The 19,061-nt window shown below is 42.5% G+C and overlaps 1 protein-coding gene across 2 annotated transcripts in view; it reads left to right on the top strand.

Moving 5' to 3' along the window:
- Nucleotides 1-5,653: 5,653 nt before the first annotated feature.
- Nucleotides 5,654-19,061, top strand: part of ANKRD22 (ankyrin repeat domain 22) — a 34,921-nt gene continuing 21,513 nt past the window's right edge. For both annotated transcript variants that reach the window (XM_042238485.2, XM_004020017.6), the window contains exon 1: nt 5,654-5,864. In XM_042238485.2, coding sequence (XP_042094419.1) covers nt 5,844-5,864 — 21 coding nt within the window. In that variant the 5' untranslated portion in view covers nt 5,654-5,843. The remainder of the gene's footprint in view (nt 5,865-19,061) is intronic.

Here is a 19,061-nt window from a genome sequence, read left to right as displayed (position 1 = left end):
GATGCATGAGACAGGGTGCTCAGGGCTGGTGCACTGGGATGACCCAGAGGGATGGGATGGGGAGGGACGTGGGAGCGGGGTTCAATATGGGGAACACATGTACACCCATGGCTGATTTATGTCAGTGTATGGCAAAAACCACTACAATATTGTAAAGTAATTAGGCTCCAATTAAAATAAATACATTTAAAAGAGTGAATTCTACTGTTTTCAGAGATTCTCTTGAGAATTTGCAGTTTTAATAATAATCAATTCAAAATAATCCTTATGTCAAAAAGGCCTATTTTAAGATGGCATATTCTGCTACCATTTATCAGGAAGGAAAAAAAAATTCTCTACTCTTCTAGGTTCTTTGGCTGGCCTAAAAATTAGTTGACAAGAAACAGATTAACAGGAAAAGATCAGATTTAATTTTGTACACACTGGAACCACACATACATGAGAAGTTCAGAGAGAGAAAAGTGAATGAGGTATATATGCCATCCTGAGCTAAGCAATGGAACAGGGGCCTGGGGCTTCAAAGGACAAGAAATTCATTTGCAAGATAATAAGAGGACATGTTTGGTAATTTAATATTTGCCCTGCAGTATTAAATGAGCCACTTAGATAAAATTTATCTCCAATAGCAAGGCTTTTTTTGGGAAAAACTCCAAACTTAAGTTCATCTGGGTAGTCAGTTCAGCTCAGTTCAGTTGCTCAGTCATGTCCAACTCTGCAACCTCATGGCCTGCAGCTCGCCAGGCCTCTCTGTCCATCACCCACTCCCAGAGTTTACTCAAAGTCATGTCCATTGAGTCAGTGATATCCCACCGTCTCATCCTCTGTCATCCCTTTCTCCTCCCACCTTCAATCTTTCCCAGTATCAGGGTCTTTTCAAATGAGTCGGTTCTTCACATCAAGTGGCCAAAGTATTGGAGTTACAGCTTCAGCCTCAGTCCTTCCAATGAATATTCAGGGCTGATTTCCTTTAGGAGGGACTGGTTGGATCTCCTTGCAGGCCAAGGGACTCATAAGAGTCTTCTCCAACACCACAGTTCAAAAGCATCAATTCTTCAGTGCTCAGCTTTCTTTATAGCCCAACTCTCACATCCATACATGACCACAGGAAAAACCATAGCTTTGACTAGATGGAGCTTTATTCACAAAGTAATGTCTCTACTTTTGAATATGCTGTCTAGGTTGGTCATAACTTTTCTTCCAAGGAGCAAGTGTGTTAATTTTACGCTGCAGTCAACATCTGCAATGATTTTGGAGCCCCCCAAAATAAAGTCTCTCATTGTTTTCACTCTTTCCCCATCTATTTTCCATGAAGTGATGGGACCAGATGCCATGATCTTAGTTTTCTGAAAGTTGGGTTTTAAGCCAACATTTTCACTCTCCTCTTTCACTTTCATCAAGAGGCTTTTTAGTTCCTCTTCGTTTTCTGCCATAAGGGTGGTGTCCTCTGCATATCTGAGGTTATTGATATTTCTCCCGGCAATCTTGATTCCCAATTTGTGCTTCATCCAGTTCAGCATTTCTCATGATGTACTGCTGAATATAAGTTAAATAAGCAAGGTGACAATACACAGTCTTGACGCAATCCTTTCCCGATTTGGAACCAGTCTGCGGTTCCATGTCCAGTTCTAACTGTTGCTTCCTGACCTACATACAGATTTCTCAGGAGGCAGGTCAGGTGGTCTGGTATTCCCATCTCTTGAAGAATTTTCCACAGTTTGTTGAGATTCACACAGTCAAAGGCTTTGTCATAGTCAACAAAGCAGAAGTAGATGTTTTTCTGGAACTCTCTTGTTTTTCGATGATCCAACAGTTTTTGGCAATTTGATCTCTGGTTCTTCTGCCTTTTCTAAATCCAGCTTGAACATCAGGAAGTTCACGGTTCACATATTGTTGAAGCCTGGCTTGGAAAACTTTGAGCATTACTTTACTAGCGTGTGAGATGAGTGCCATTGTGCGGTAGTTTGAGAATTCTTTGGCATTGCCTTTCTTTGGGACTGGAATGAAAACTGACCTTTTCCAGTCCTGTGGCCACTGCTGAGTTTTCCAAATTTGCTGGCATATTTAGTGCAGCGCTTTCACAGCATCATCTTTCAGGATTTGAAATAGCTCCACTAGAATTCCATCACCTCCACTAGCTTTGTTCGTAGTGATGCTTCCTAAGGCCCACTTGACTTTGCATTCCAGGATGTCTGGCTCCAGGTGAGTGATCACAGCATCGTGATTATCTGGATGGTGAAGATCTTTTTTGTATTGTTCTTCTGTGTATTCTTTCCACTTCTTCTAATATCTTCTGCTTCTGTTAGGTCCATACCATTTCTGTCCTTTATTGTGGTCATCTTTGCATGAAAATTTCCCTTGGTATTTCTAATTTTCTTGAAGAGATCTCTAATCTTTCCCATTCTGTTGTTTTCCTCGATTTCTTTGCATTGATCACTGAAGAAGGCTTTCTTATCTCTCCTTGCTATTCTTTGGAACTCTGCATTCAAATGGGTATATCTTTCCTTTTCTCCTTTGTCTTCTGCTTCTCTTCTTTTCAATGCTATGTGGTGTAGGGCCTCCTCAGACAACCATTTTGCCTTTTTGCATTTCTTTTTCTTTGGGATGTTCTTGATCCCTGCCTCCTGTACAATGTCACGAACTTCTGTCCATAGCTCTTCAGGCACTCTGTCTATCAGATCTAATCCCTTGAATCTATTTCTCACCCACTGTATAATCATAAAGGGATTTGATTTAGGTCATAGCTGAATGGTCTAGTGGTTTTCCTACTTTCTTCAATTTAAGTCTGAATTTGGCAATAAGGAGTTCATGATCTGAGCCACAGTCAGCTCTGGGTCTTATTTTTGCTGACTGCATAGAGCTTCTCCATCTTTGGCTGCAAAGAATAAAATCAATCTGGGTAGTTAAGAGAGGGGCAATGGATTCTCTTGAACCCACTGGATCTCCATTGCCTTTAGTTCAAAGCAATCTTTATGTTAACATGGCACATTTGGGGAAGCTTGTTTCAAACTCCCACACCTTCAAGATGCAGTCAAGAGAGAGATACAGATTCCAGTTAGAGGAGCTGTGGTCCTGATAGGAAATTAAAGGAGACTTCTCAGTTCAGTTAGGGTGTGAAGAGCTTGGAGAAGCCAGCAGCAACCTTAGCGTGGAGGTAGTGAAAGTGAAGAGTTCTGTTAAATAGGTTAGTTAGAAGAGGTTACAAAGGAAGCTAAAAAAGGTTACAGAAGATTTACACAAGAGTGAAGTACCCCCTGGAAACAGCATTGATGTTTAGGTCAATGGGAAAGACACTGAATGTCTTAAGAATAAAGAAACGCAAAATCGAACTAAGCCGAAGAGGAAGTCAGCTGCAATCTTAGTGCATATTGCAGGCTTCCGTCTCCAAGTCTCCAGCAGAAGTGTTAGCTAATTCTTAAAACAATTGGGGGGTTGGCGCCAAAGCGAAGGCATAGGGGTGTATAATTCTCATGATAACAACAATAAGGCTAGCCCTCTGCATCCATCAGTGGAGTAGAAAGAATTTCCCTGGGGAGGAAAAGAAATTCAAGAGCTCAGGTTGAATCCTAGCTCCTTAATCTTGACCAGAAAGAACCTCAGTTGATCAGAGAGTCCCATCCGTTTGCTTGAGATGATTGAACTCTTCTCTTGAGTGTGTGTTTTAATTCTGAGAATGTTTAGCACTTTGCTGTGATTGTGTTAAGTTCAGAGAAAATGTGTGAATATTTTGTATTATATTTGGTACCAAATATGACAACTTCCCTGGTGGCTCAGCTGGTAAGGAATCCACCTGAAATGCGGGAGACCTGTGTTTGATCCCTGGGTTGGGAGGATCTCCTGGAGAAGGGAACTAACCACTACCCACTCCAGTATTTTTGCCTGGAGAATTTCATGGACAGAGGAGGCTCTGAACTGGCAGGCTACAGTTCTCGGGGTCACAAAGATTGGGACATGACTGAGCAACTTGAACTTTCACTTGGTATATAAAATGTCTGGTTTTCCTAGATGGAGCTGCTGCTGCTGCTAAGTCGCTACAGTTGTGTCTGACTCTGTGCGACCAGAGAGCAGCCCACCAGGCGTCACCACCTCTTGGATTCTCCAGGCAAGAACACTGGAGTGGGTTGCCATTTCCTCCTCCAATGGCGCCTGTGGTAAAGAATCCACCTGCCAATCCAGGAGAAGTAAGAGAACTCCATTGGGTTGACTCCATTGGGTCAGGAAGATCCCCTGGAGCAGGAAATGGTCACCTGCTCCAGTATTCCTGCCTGTAATATTCCACTGATGGAGGAGCCTGGCAAACTACAGTCCATGGGTCTGCAGAGAGTCAGCCATGACTGAGTAACTGACTATTCACACACACACACACACACACACACACACACACACACACACACGCGCACACGCACAATGTCAACAGTGCTTAAGAGATTTGGCATGCTAGCCTATTTGACCCCGTGGCCTGGTGATTCCATGAAAAATGTATTGTTGTTGTTCAGTTGCTCTATTGTGTCTGACTCTTTGTGACTCCATGGACTGCAGCACACCAGGTTTCCCCCTCTTTCATCGTCTCCCAGAGCTTGCTCAAACTCATGTTCATTGAGTCTGTAATGCCATCCAACCATCTCATCCTCTATCGTCCCCTTCTCCTCCTGCCTTCAGTCTTTCCCAGCATCAGAGTCTTTTCCAATGAGTTGGCTCTTGGCATCAGGTGGAGAAAGTTTTGGAACTTCAACTTTAACATCAGTCCTTGCAATAAATATTCAAGATTGGTTTACTTTAGAATTGAATAGTTTGATCTCCTTGTAGTCCAAGGGAATCTCAAGAGTCCTCTCCAATACCACAGCTCAAAAGCATCAAGTGTATAGTAGAGATTTTAGACTTACGATTTCTAAATGGAATATTATAAATTAATTTGACTAAATTTGAAAAAAGAATGTTTAAGACAATTTAATATTTGTTTCATTAGAGTAAGTTTATTACATTCACAAGGTTGTTTAGCCTTGAAAGTATTACTTGTTATGCTCAGAATTACAGTGCTTATAAAGGAAAATGAAATATGGTAGTACTATAAGTATAATTTAAACCTTTCAAGGTAATTGAATTGACTAGAATGTAAATGGGACTAATTTTTCCAAAAGTTAGTTTCTTTTTGAGTTGCTCAAACTTTACTCAGAGATGCCCTTGAAAGTCATTATATTTATTTATATAAAATAGTATAGCTCACAAATTGGCTTTATTATTTTAATTAGTTTATATTAAAACATCAAGGAATGTTAAACAAACTTATCTGTGAATAAAGATAGCAATAATCCATTAGTTTTAAAGTTGATTTTTCACGAAGGTCAAGTCCTGTGCCAACATATATGGGTCTAACAAGTGAGTTTGTTTGCACTTAGCCTTTCTCAATAGCTACTGAAAACCAGATTTCAATAGGAAATGTCCCAAACACAGTACCCCTTTTGAGCCCTGAGTCTTTCCTGCCCCTGTGAGAACTTTCCTTCCCTCTTCAACTCTGCTTCCTTCTTTTCACATGTCACCATTGGCAGAGTAGATATGACTCAGAAACTGGTTCCTCAGGGTTGTAACATTAGATGATGCAAGACTGGGTCATTCATTACACAGTAAACTAATACTCTTGCTTCCCCGGGTTGGGCTCACTGGAAGGTGTGTTGCTGCCTGGGCTGCGGAAAGAGTACTCACCGGCGTGGGAAGATACGACTTGCCACTGACTGACCTGGGCTTCTAGAGACCTTTCTCTGGACAGGGAAGGATTTGGATATTAACTGGAAATACCTCGAGAAGATTCAAGAAGCTGTAGAGGTGAAGTAAATCCGTGAAGGACCAGCATGGGAATCCTATACTCTGAGGTATGTAAGTTCTCTGGTAATAAGATTCCCAGGGTGTTAAGACTGGCTCCTGCTTTTCAAATGGAACTTCCTATCCCTCTTAATATGTCTCCATTTCTCTTTTCTAATTTTCTGTAAGGGCACTAAGTCGAAATAAGGTCCTGTGTGCTAGTCTTTTTGATATGTTTAATATTGTTAAGGCAATATTATTTTGCAGCTCTAAAACTTCAGCTAGACAGAGTCATAGTGTGTACAAGTCATGATGTCCAGATGTTTATGGGGGTAATTTGGATTCACAAAATGAAATTTATGAAGATGGAGTTAATGGAGTTGTGTTTTTTGATGTCAAATATCCAGGGGTTAAGTAAAAATTGTCCTCAGCTGAATTTTCTAAACAGACAAAAGATAGCCTGGTTCTTTTAAGGATCCATTTGTATAATACAGAGTAACACCTTTTTTCTTGGTATTTGAAGGGAAATTCACCTCTAGCAGTTACTAATAAAGCCTCTGTCTATATAGAAGACAGATAAAAACAGAATATATTTTGATATTTTTCTTTTCACGTCTGATGGATACAGAAATACTTTGTCCTATATTGAGAGTAACCAGTTAGAATCAAATAGATTTTTACTAATGTTTTAAAGGAGAACAAGAGAGTGATGTTTAAATAAGAGAGGAAATGATGCTATTATTCACTATTTGCTCCCTCTCCTCTCTGACACAAATAGCCTGTCTGTCTGCATTTCATTGCAGACGCTCAGTAGAACCTCTTTGAGTGGTTCGTCTGTTACTAAAGGCAGTTTCTCAGTGTTGGCAGTTTTGTCTAATGCCAGTTGTGGGTGTGTGTTTCTGTAGTCAACTTGTTCTTTAATTAGTTTATATTTCTAGGTGTGTCTTGACCAATGACTGTAGGCTGGTGAAAAACTCACATAGATGAAAGTGTCAACACGTATAATATTCTAAAATGCTACTCCGGCTTTTCTTAAACCATAGATTGCCTAAGTGCCGGGGAGAGGAACTTGTTGAAAATGCAGTTTCAAGGGCCCCCACCCTAGAGAGTCTGTTTCACTCAGTTTGGGGTAGGGTCCAGAAACCTACTTTGTAGAGGAGCCTCTCAAGTGATCCTGACGTAAGCGATCAGCTTACCACCTCTTGGAGAGAAACACTGCTTTATTTATTGATTTTATATTTTATTTTGCTTTACAATGCTGTATTGGTTTTGCCATACATCAACATGAATCTGCCACGGGTGTACACGTGTTCCCAATCCTGAACCTCCCTCCCTCCTCCCTCCCCATACCATCTCTCTGGGTCTTCCCAGTGCACCAGCCCCAAGCATCCTGTATCCTGCATCGAACCTAGACTGGTGATTCATTTCTTATATGATATTGTACATGTTTCAGTGCCATTCTCCCAAGAGAAATACTGCTTTAGGCCAGTGCTTTTCAAATTTTAATGTGCATACAGGTCACTCAAACATCTTGTTCAAATATAGATTATTATTCTGTAGGTCTGGCTGGGCCTAAAATAATGCTGCTGGGCCAGGACCACAGCTGCGAGTTTTAGTCGTCCCCTTCTCCAAGGGATCTTCCCAACCGAGGGATCGAACCCAGGTCTCCTGCATTGCAGGCTAATTCTTTCCTAACTGAACCAATAGGGAAGACCAGACTGTAGTTTAGGCCCCAGAAATAACTACTTACAGAAATTCCTGTGTGAGCAGTGTAACTGTTAATGGCCTGCTGATGTGGCAGGTGGTTGAGTCAAGGCAAGGTAAGACATAATGAGTTACTTAGCAGTATCAATGTGGGCTTCCCTGGTGGCTCAGAGGTTAAAGCGTCCGCCTCCAATGCAGGAGACCCGGGTTAGATCCCTGGGTCAGGAAGATCCCCTGGAGAAGGAAATGGTAACCCACTCCAGTATTCTTGCCTGGAGAATCCCATGGAAGGAGAAGCTTGGTAGGCTACAGTCCACGGGCTCGCAAAGAGTTGGACACGACTGAGGGACTTCACTTCACTAGCAGTATCAATGAGAATATCCTCAGAAGCAGAATGAATGGTTCACTTTTCAGATATATTGAGGACAAAGCAATGTGGAATTTACTGTCATATCTGAAAGCAAATACAACAACCACATGCATATACACACATCACATGCTTACACAGTTCAGTTCAGTTGAGTCGCTCAGTCATGTCCGACTCTTTGCGACCCCAGGAATCGCAGCACGCCAGGCCTCCCTGTCCATCACCAACTCCCGAAGTTCACTCAGACTCACGTCCATCGAGTCTGTGATGCCATCCAGCCATCTCATCCTGGGTCATCCCCTTCTCCTCCTGCCCTCAATCCCTCCCAGCATCAGAGTCTTTTCCAATGAGTCAACTCTTCGCATGAGGTGGCCAAAGTACTGGAGTTTCAGCCTCAGCATCATTCCTTCCAAAGAAATTCCAGGGTTGATCTCCTTCAGAATGGACTGGTTGGATCTCCTTGCAGTCCAAGGGACTCTCAAGAGTCTTCTCCAACACCACAGTTCAAAAGCATCAATTCTTTGGCGCTCAGCCTTCTTCACAGTCCAACTCTCACATCCATACATGACCACAGGAAAACCATAGCCTTGACTAGACGGACCTTAGTCGGCAAAGTAATGTCTCTGCTTTTGAATATACTGTCTAGGTTGGTCATAACTTTTCTTCCAAGGAGTAAGCGTCTTTTAATTTCATGGCTGCAGTCACCATCTGCGGTGATTTTGGAGCCCCCAAAAATAAAGTCTGACACTGTTTCTACTGTTTCCCCATCTATTTCCCATGCAGTGATGGGACCAGATGCCATGATCTTCATTTTCTGAATGTTGAGCTTTAGGTCAACTTTTTCACTCTCCTCTTTCACTTTCATCAAGAGGCTTTTTAGCTCCTCTTCACTTTCTGCCATAAGGGTGGTGTCACCTGCATATCTGAGGTTATTGATATTTCTCCCGGCAATCTTGATTCCAGCTTGTGTTTCTTCCAGTCCAGCGTTTCTCACGATGTACTCTGCATAGAAGTTAAATAAGCAGGGTGACAATATACAGCCTTGACCTACTCCTTTTCCTATTTGGAACCAGTCTGTTGTTCCATGTCCAGTTTGAACTGTTGCTTCCTGACCTGCATACAGATTTATCAAGAGGCAGGTTAGGTGGTCTGGTATTCCCATCTCTTTCAGAATTTTCCACAGTTTCTTGTGATCCACAGAGTCAAAAGCTTTGTCATAGTCAATAAAGCAAAAAGAGATATTTTTCTGGAACTCTCTTGCTGTTTTGATGATCCAGCGGATGTTGGCAATTTGATCTCTGGTTCCTCTGCCTTTTCTAAAACCAGCTTGAACATCAGGAAGTTCATGGTTCACGTATTGCTGAAGCCTGGCTTGGAGAATTTTGAGCATTACTTTACTAGCATGTGAGATGAGTGCAATTGTGCGGTAGTTTGAACATTCTTTGGCATTGCCTTCTTTGGATTTGGAATGAAAACTGACCTTTTCCAGTCCTGTGGCTGAGTTTTCCAAATTTGCTGGCATATTGAGTGCAGCACTTTCACAGCATCATCTTTCAGGATTTGAAATAGCTCCACTGGAATTCCATCACCTCCACTAGCTTTGTTCGTAGTGATGCTTTCTAAGGCCCACTTGACTTCACATTCCAAATTGTCTGGCTCTAGATCAGCGATCACATCATCATGATTATCTGGGTCATTAAGATCTTTTTTGTACAGTTCTTCCGTGTATTCTTGCCACCTCTTCTTAATATCTTCTGCTTCTGTTAGGTCCCTACCATTTCTGTCCTTTATCGAGCCCATCTTTGCATGAAATGTTCCCTTGGTATCTCTAGTTTTCTTGAAGAGATCTCTAGTCTTTCCCATTCTGTTGTTTTCCTCTATTTCTTTGCATTGATTGCTGAAGAAGGCTTTCTTATCTCTTCTTGCTATTCTTTGGAACTCTGCATTCAGATGCTTATATCTTTCCTTTTCTCCTTTGTCTTTTGTTTCTCTCCTTTTCACAGCTATTTGTAAGGCCTCCCCAGACAGCCATTTTGTTTTTTTGCATTTCTTTTCCATGGGGATGGTCTTGATCCCTGTCTCCTGTACAATGTCACGAACCTCATTCCATAGTTCATCAGGCACTCTATCTATCAGATCTAGGCCCTTAAATCTATTTCTCATTTCCACTGTATAATCATAACGGATTTGATTTAGGTCATACCTGAATGGTCTAGAGGTTTTCCCTACTTTCTTCAATTTCAGTCTGAATTTGGTAATAAGGAGTTCATGATCTGAGCCACAGTCAGCTCCTGGTCTTGTTTTTGTTGACTGTATAGAGCTTCTCCATCTTTGGCTGCAAAGAATATAATCAGTCTGATTTCGGTGTTGACCATCTGATGATGTCCATGTGTAGAGTCTTCTCTTGTGTTGTTGGAAGAGGGTGTTTACTATGACCAGTGCATTTTCTTGGCAAAGTCTATTAGTCTTTGCCCTGCTTCATTCCACATTCCAAGGCCAAATTTGCCTATTACTCCAGGTGTTTCTTGACTTCCTACTTTTGCATTCCAGTCCCCTATAATGAAAAGGATATCTTTTTTGGGTGTTAGTTCTAAAAGATCTTGTAGGTCTTCATGAAACCGTTCAACTTCAGTTTCTTCAGCGTTACTGGTTGGGGCATAGACTTGGGTTACTGTGATATTGAATGGTTTGCCTTGGAGATGAACAGAGATCATTCTGTCGTTTTTGAGATTGCATCTAAGTACTTCATTTCAGACTCTTTTGTTGACCATGATGGCTACTCCATTTCTTCTGAGGGATTCCTGCCCGCAGTAGTAGATATAATGGTCATCTGAGTTAAATTCACCCATTCCAGTCCATTTTAGTTCGCTGATTCCTAGAATGTCGACGTTCACCCTTGCCATCTCTTGTTTGACCACTTCCAATTTGCCTTGATTCATGGACCTGACATTCCAGGTTCCTATGCAATATTGCTCTTTACAGCATCAGATCTTACTTCTATCACCAGTCACAGCCACAACTGGGTATTGTTTTTGCTTTGGCTCCATCCCTTCATTCTTTCTGGAGTTATTTCTCCACTGATCTCCAGTAACATATTGGGCACCTAATGACCTGGGGAGTTCCTGTTTCAGTGTCCTATCATTTTGCCTTTCCTACTGTTCATGGGGTTCTCAAGGCAAGAATACTGAAGTGGCTTGCCATTCCCTTCTCTAGGGATGCTTACTCACATCCCTAAAAGACTTTAACTTACTCAGAAACTCATAGGTAATTATTCAAAGCTCATAATTAATATTGAATCTTGAATAGTATTGACTGAAAAATGCATGCACAACCTAAAAGTTGAGAGTTATGTTTTATTCAGCAGACACTCTGAGGACCAAGCCCAGAACGCAGCATCTCAAGTAACCCTCAGAAAACTGCTCCAAGGAGGTGAAGGGAAGCCAGGATATATAGGAGCTTTGCAAGCAAGGGCAGGGAGTAGGAACAAAAGATTACTGTTAACCGAAGAAAGCTAGATATCTCAAGTTAAAGAATTTAGTGCTTTTCCGTGTATGGAAAGACGCCAGAGTCTGGGCTCACTGAAATCATTTCTTTGATATGCATCTCAGCTATCTGGGGCCTATATCCTGGTTTCCACATCCTGAGTGTTCTCAGGGCTCACTGTAGGTAGTGGCCGCAGTCTGAAGGCAGGTTATTCTTTGTTTTCTTCCGGAGTTCCCTCAGGGCTCACCAGGTCACCTTTGATGGTCAGAGGTGGCTGCAGCCTATGATGATTTTGACATCCTTTGTTTACTGATGTGGCAGGCAATAACGTAGTGATGGGATAAAAGGTATTTCCATGCAACTAATTATCAAATGCTACTACTCTGGGTAACTCAAAGAGGTGCTTACAACTTGGGCTCACATGGCATCTTAACAAAAGAACAACGAGTTTGTATATCAGTGGCAAGATGGGAGGAAAAGAACTTTGGGTTCCAAAGGCAGAAAATTGAGGGAAGGCAAATACATAAGCTAGCTAATGGAAGACGAGAGCTAGTTTCTGTAGATTGCTTTGTTGCCTCCTCTGGGCTGACAAGGGTAATATTGTGTTTTCTGGTAGAGAAGGAAGGGAGATACCTTCACAAATTTATATTCTGTTTTTAGTTAAATAGGAGGGCAGAGAACAATCTTTGTTTCTACTTTTTCTCAATTGCTTTTACCTGAAAATAACTGTTACATTAAGAGGTGAAAATTGGGGTGCATATTCTGCTACTCTTTAGAGTCTTGCATTGCTAATAGTTATGCTATTTTATATTAATATCTATTTATATTAATACCTAGCATATATATATTTATTGAGATATAACTGACATAACATTACATTAGGTTCAGGTGTATAAAGTTATGATTCAACATTTGTATATATTGCAAAAGATCACCACAATAAGTCCAGTTAACATCCATCACCATGTGTAGTTAGAATTAAACAAAAAATTTTTTTGGCCATGTGGCACGTGGAATCTTAGCTCCCTGATCAGGGTTTGAACCCACGCCCCTGCACTGCAAGCTTGGAGTCTTTACCACTGGATTACCAGGGAAGTTCCTAGAAACTTTTTTGATGATAACATTTAGGATCCACTCCTCTAGTTGCTTTCAAGTAAGAACTGTACTGTTACTAACTATAGTCACCAAGCTTACATTGCATCCCAATGACTTACTCATTTTATAACTAGAAGTTTGCACCTTTTGGCTTCCTTTACCCATTTCCCCCGCCTTCCACTTCCTTCCCTCTGTCTCAGGCAACCACCATCTATTCTCAATATTCATGTGTGCGTTTGTGTGTGTGTGCTTGTTTGTTGTTTTTCATTGTTGTTACTTGATTCCGCAAAGAGTCAGACATGACTGAGCAACTAATCACAGCACAGAAGTTAGAGCATCTGGTATTTATCTTTTTCTGTGTGACATACTTCACTTAGTGTAATACCCTGAAGGTCCATCTTTGTTATGAGCCCCTGCTAAGTTGCTTCAGTCGTGTCTGACTCTTTGCAACCTCATGGACTGTAGCCCACCAGACACCTCTGTCCATGTGATTCTCCAGGCAAGCATACTGGAGTGGGTTGCCATTTCCTCCTCCATCTGTGTCGTTACAAGTGGTAAAAGAAACTCGCTCCTTTTTACGGCTGAATAATATTCCACTGTAGATATAGATATACCACATTTTCTTTATCCATGGATTCACTGATGGACATTTAAGTTGTTTCTAATATATTTTTAAGAAAGAAGGAGAAACTAACACAACATTGTGAATCAAGTATACTCCAATAAATTTTTTTAAAAATAGAAGGAGGGAATGAGGGGGCATCCCAGAGTCATTCCTAATGGCTACAGTAGGGGATATGCTCAGAGCTCAGTGAGAGAAGTGGAGTGATCACTCCCAGTTACGCAAGCTGGATTTTTAAACAAGGCTGATTCATTTAAACCTTTATGACACATATCTGTTCACACTATTTACAGTAATAACAAACATATACTTTGGACTTTTATGTGCCTGGCTGCGCCTGCCAATGCAGGACACGTAAGAGATTCAAGTTCCTTCCCTGGGTTGGGAAGATCCCCTGGAGGAGGGCATGGCAACCCACTCCAGTATTCTTGCCTGGAGAATCCCATGGACAGAGGAGCCTGGCGGGCTACAGTCTACACGGTTGTAGAGTCGGACATGACTGAAGCGGCTTAGCACGCATGTACACATGAGGCAGAGACAGTTTCAGGAACCTGCTCAGAGTTATGCAACTAAAGAATACTTACTGGCTAGAGACCTGTGCAGGGGAATTCTGCTTACCTGCTGGTGAACCTGCTAAACTCTTTCCCTAAAGCTCTCTAAACAGGCATGTCACTCTCCATAAAGAAGCTGGCCTTAACCACTCTGCTCCCCACGAAGACACACTACGGCCCTTTCCCTTAGTTAGAAGAATAGGGTACTAAATCCAGGTGCCAGTGAGGTGCATCTTACTCTCAGCTGTAGAGAAGCGTTGCACTGGAAAGGATTGTTGCCAAACAAAAATTAGAAAGCAGAAATATGTATAAAAACTTAAAGTGCTCAAGACTTCATGCTTAGGAGACCTATAGAATCTTCTCTAAGCTCTTATACTTGTCAGCTGGGGAAGCAGGCCCTAAGCGGAATATCTAGAGAATCATATGATAAGTGATGTAGCCCTTTAAACTTTAGGAAAGTTAAATGTTAAAATTACCTATGAACAGAGGTGCTTACAGACACACACACACACACTCTTAGTATTAATGTTTTAGAAATGAATCTATTTTTCAGATAGGAAGATGATGCCGTAGCAAAAGAGCATACGGTTTAAAGAAAAGCTTATCATATTGAAATAAACAGTGAAAGAAAGCAATTTCAGCTGAGCAGGGCTTTTTGGGGAGAGCTGGTACCCCTGAGGAGGAGAGCTCAGTGGGGAGAGAAAGAGAGATGTAATGAGTGGAAAGGCCATAGGAATGGAAATCCGGAAGACCTGGAGTTTAGTCCCCATTGTGCCAGAAACTCTTGGCCCTTACCGGATACCATTTAACCTCTCCAGGTCACAGTTTTGATACACATAAAGCAAGAGGGCTGGGTGAGATCCAGTTCAGCATGAAACACTGCGTCATTTCAGATGAGGGAAAAGGAGAAGCAAAGGCAGTTGAAAAACAAAATTCTCCCTCTTAATTTTGCAAGCTGTGTCTTCTTTGTTTGTATATTGCTCCCTTTGCAAAATTTTGGCACTATGTATTTAAAAAGAGCACCAAAGAGCACCCGGCTGATGTCTTGATTCCTTCCTTGTATATTTTAAGTATTTTACAAATGATAATAAGGTACTAAATCACTTTTCAAAGAGGAAATGATAACCTCAATGTATGAGCAGAAACCAGAACTAAGTGCTAATAAATATTTATTCATGCATTCAGTCACCTGTTTGTTTAATCAACAATATTGATCACATACTACATTCCAGGCCCGTGCTAGTTCCTGGTACATAGTGATAAAAAATAAAATAAAAGTGGATCTGGACCTCTTGGAGCTACCAGTGTGAAATGAATATACAAATTGAAAAAAAAAAGAATTATATGAAAAATAATTATAGTGAAAAGAGGAAGCAAGGAAGCAACAGGATAAAGAAAAAGTATCTAAGAGGGGTGTATGTATGGAATTAGATTTGTCCTGAAAGGCTTCTCTGAGATAGTGACATTCGAGCTGAACTCTGGGGAAAATGAATCAAGCTTAGAATCTACTCTTGGAGATAGTGTCCTGGACAGAGGATGCATGTGTGGAGAATCTGAAGCATGGGAGGTTGGGCCAACTGGACTAACTGAGCAGTGTATGCAAGGCATGCTGGTGAGAACAGTTCATCTAGGCACAGGCAAGAAGAAGTTTTATTGTCTATTCAGAATTTGTGCTTTCTTGTGCTCAGGTTGTGTCTGACCCTTTGTGACCCTATGGACTGTAGCCCATCAGACTTCTCTATCCATAGGATTTTCCAGGCAAGAATATTGGAGTGGGTTGCCATTTTCTTTTCCAAGGGATCTTTCTGACCTGGGGACTGAACCCACATCTCTTGTATCTCCTGCATTGTCAGGCAGATTCTTCACCACTCTGCCACCAGGGAAGCCTGGAATTTAAAGATTAATGAATCTGACTCAGGATTGATTTGCTTTTTGTCATCACTGCTCCGGTGATTCTAAATAATGTCAGTTTAACATGGTCCTCCCCACCCTTGGGCCGTCATGGTTTGGCAGCAAGTCCCGGAGTACAGAAAGCAGGAAGTGTGACGTTAATCTCTGTTGGTTTCGACCTATAGCAGCTGGAAGCAGAGTTCTAGCTCCTGGCAGAGACTGATGTTGGGCTACGGCAGCGAGAGTGTCAAATCCTGGCCACCAGACCACCAGGGACCAGTGATCGATGACAAGACCCTGGCCCCGCAGCTGTGTGGAAATGAATTTCCACGTAGAGATGGACAGTTGTGAAGCAAGTAAAGTGTCTATTAGCAGAAAAAAGAGTCCATATGGAAAGACACACAGGCAGGCTCAGAGAGAGAGAGTGCTGTCCCCCTGGTAGTTTGAATTACTTTTATGGGGCATTTCTTCTGGGTTTCCTTTGGCCATTCACCTTGCTTTGCTTGGTTCTGATATATTTGGTGCACGCCAGGATCCTCCTAAGTGTGCGTATGCGTCTCTTAGCCAAGATGCATTCTAGCAAAGAGGCTCCTGGGAAGTTGACATCACTTGCTATGAGGTGATGCTGCCTCCCTTTCTGACCTTCAAGGAGTCTTTCTGCACATGCGTCACCTGGAAGGTCTCCTTGCCTTCGAGAATGAGGAATATGTGATCGTTTATCTCTGACCTGGGTAGGGCTCAGCTCCTCTCTTGCTCCAGCTATTTTGGAGTATCTATCCACAGGGAAGAAACCCCAGCTGTTCAGACTGGGGCCCATCTATCTCCTGCCTCAACACTACTTCCTCCTCAAAGCTCTGCACTTACTTCTTTGGAGGTCTGAGCTGGTGGGGAGATACAGGGCTTCTGATGTGTGAAATCTAGCAGTTAGAACCCATGCCTCCTCTGCCCCTTCTCCGCAAGCAAGCCTGCCTTCTCCTGGTCCCCATCACTGACCGCAGGGCTTCTCAGTCTCAAGCGTGGTAATGATGCTTCTTTAGCTTTCTGGCAGTGAAGACATCATCACATTCTCAAGAGGATATTTGTTGGAGAAAGAATAGAAAATAGATAAATGTGTGCCTTGCCTTGATTTCCCCTTCACTGCTACTACTCCTGATAACCCAACCACTGCTGAGACTATCCTTCACGTAACATAAAGGATAGTGGACCTAAAGACAAAAAACAGCAACAACAACAAAAACATCTTGTGCCTTTTTAAAAAATTTGTCTGAAAGAAAGAATTTACTGGGAAATTTAAGTCACAGTATGTGAAGAAAGAAGTCATCAGAAGGAAAGGCTTGAGATTTATTGTACAAATAAAATTAAACCTTCATTATTGTTCCTTAAGATTTCCTGAATTGAAGAGGAGGAAAATGCTTTTTGGACTTTTCTGGGAAGACATTTCGTTAATATACAAGGCTCTTTACCTGAACCATGTTGCATCAAAAGCCACTCATCCTCCTCAGAAGTTGTTAGGGAACATTTTAATTCCCCCCCACAGACCTTTTTTGCCATGCCGTGTAGCATGCAGGATCTTAGTTCCCCAGCCAGGGATCAAACCTGTGTGCTCCCTGCATTGGGAGTGCAGACTCTTAACCCCTGGACCACCAGGGAAGCCCCAGGGAACATTTTAAATGAGTGGATCTTCAGTATGGAGATGGTTAGCAAGCAACTTATCAAGGCAGAGTTCCACATCACCTTTCTTTAGACAGACAGCTTAGGAAGATCCTCTGCACTTAAAGGGAAGCAATACTGAGGACGGCAGTGGTGGGAGAAACTTCACTTTCAGAGAGTCTCTAATGGTGCAGGGAGCTCAGATTCTTCCATGTTACTAGAAATGCAAACCCGTGGACTGTAACCCACCAGGCTCCTCTGTCCATGGAATTCTCCAGGCAAGAACACTGGAGTGGGTTTGCCATTCCCCTCTCCAAGGGATCTTCCCAACCCAGGGCTTGAATCTGGGTCTCCTGTATTGGCAGGTGGATTCTTTACCCTCTAAGCCTAAAAAGGTGAGATACACAGTGGGCAGAGGTGGGCTTCCAGCACCCAGCTCCTGACTATTTTTAAGGCCAGACACATACACTTCCTCTTCTTCTGGCTGATCTGCGAATTAGATGGGCATGAGGAAGATACACAGGAGAAAATCAATCGAACGTTTGATAACATGTTTACATGGGAGAGACCCAGGATAACTGAGGAGCTCTCCCAAATGGCTGAAACCCTCACGTTAAATACCATCTTCAGCTAAATATGAAGAGGATGTCGGGGTAGTGATTTGAGACTTCAAAGGGGAAGAGGGCAATTCACGTAAAGGTGAAAAAGCACAGAACTTCCCTGGTGGGCAGGTGGCTAAAACTCCATGCTCCCAATGCAGGGGGCTCAGATTTGATCTCTGCTCAGGGAACTAGATCCTCATGCCACAACTAAGACCCGGTGCAGTCAGAAAAACAAAATGAACGTTTTTCTTTAAAAAGATGAAAAAGCAGATATTTGGTAGATGGATGTTTGCTGGGCCTGCATAAACAGTGGGACACAAAGTGAACTCTGACTTTTAGGCTTTGCTGAATTTTCCCATATTCCTTGCAGAGACCTCTGGTGATAGCTCTATTTTGGAACGGGCCTTTTTTTAAAAAAAATTATAGTTGATTTAGAATGTTGTGCCAATCTCTGCTGTATAGAAAAGTGATTCAGTTTTGCATATACATACATTCTTATTTTTATTTATTTTATTTTATTTTATTTTATTTTTATAAATAAATCACATTTTAATCACCTGGCTTTGTTTAATCCACAAGATCAAGTTCACAGCTTTTTATAGTCTGTTTTCCCAAACCATGTGACCTAATGTGTTCTCTGAAACCTTTCATATTTTAAGAAAAACTTGTTCCACCTTTCATTTTGCAACCCCAGAACTGACTTTCCCTACATTCCCCATCAATGGCCAAAGCAGTCACCTCAAAGAAACAGTGCTGGAATGGTGGTAAACTACAGTCTCAAAGACCCCCAGAATAGTTAAAAGAAAAAGAAAAAAAGTTATCAAGGAAGACAGCCTCCAGTTTTCCCTGGAACGGCCCTCCCCGAACATCGCACTCGCTGAAACCTTCCATCCTGTGGCCGCTCTGGCCAGGACCCTGGAGCATCCCATTCCCTCCGCCATCTGCAGCAGGCTCTGCAGGGCTGAGAAGGTGTCGCCGAGACAGGTCTGAAATTTGTTTCTGCTGGCGACCCACGGGGTTCACACCCACACCAGGCCAGCAGCTCTCAGCCCGTGTGCCCTGAGCCAGCCGAGAGCCAGCAGCAGCTCTCAGCCCGTGTGCCCTGAGCCAGCCGAGAGCCAGCAGCAGCTCTCAGCCCGTGTGCCCTGAGCCAGCCGAGAGCCAGCAGCAGCTCTCAGCCCGTGTGCCCTGAGCCAGCCGAGAGCCACGGCAGCTCTCAGCCCGTGTGCCCTGAGCCAGCCGAGAGCCACGGCAGCTCTCAGCCCGTGTGCCCTGAGCCAGCCGAGAGCCAGCAGCAGCTCTCA

This window comes from Ovis aries, chromosome 22 (assembly GCF_016772045.2).
Source record: "Ovis aries strain OAR_USU_Benz2616 breed Rambouillet chromosome 22, ARS-UI_Ramb_v3.0, whole genome shotgun sequence".
NCBI classification, from domain to species: Eukaryota; Metazoa; Chordata; class Mammalia; order Artiodactyla; family Bovidae; genus Ovis; species Ovis aries.
Note: the sequence above shows the minus strand (reverse complement) of the source record. Positions and strands in the feature narration are given on the sequence as shown.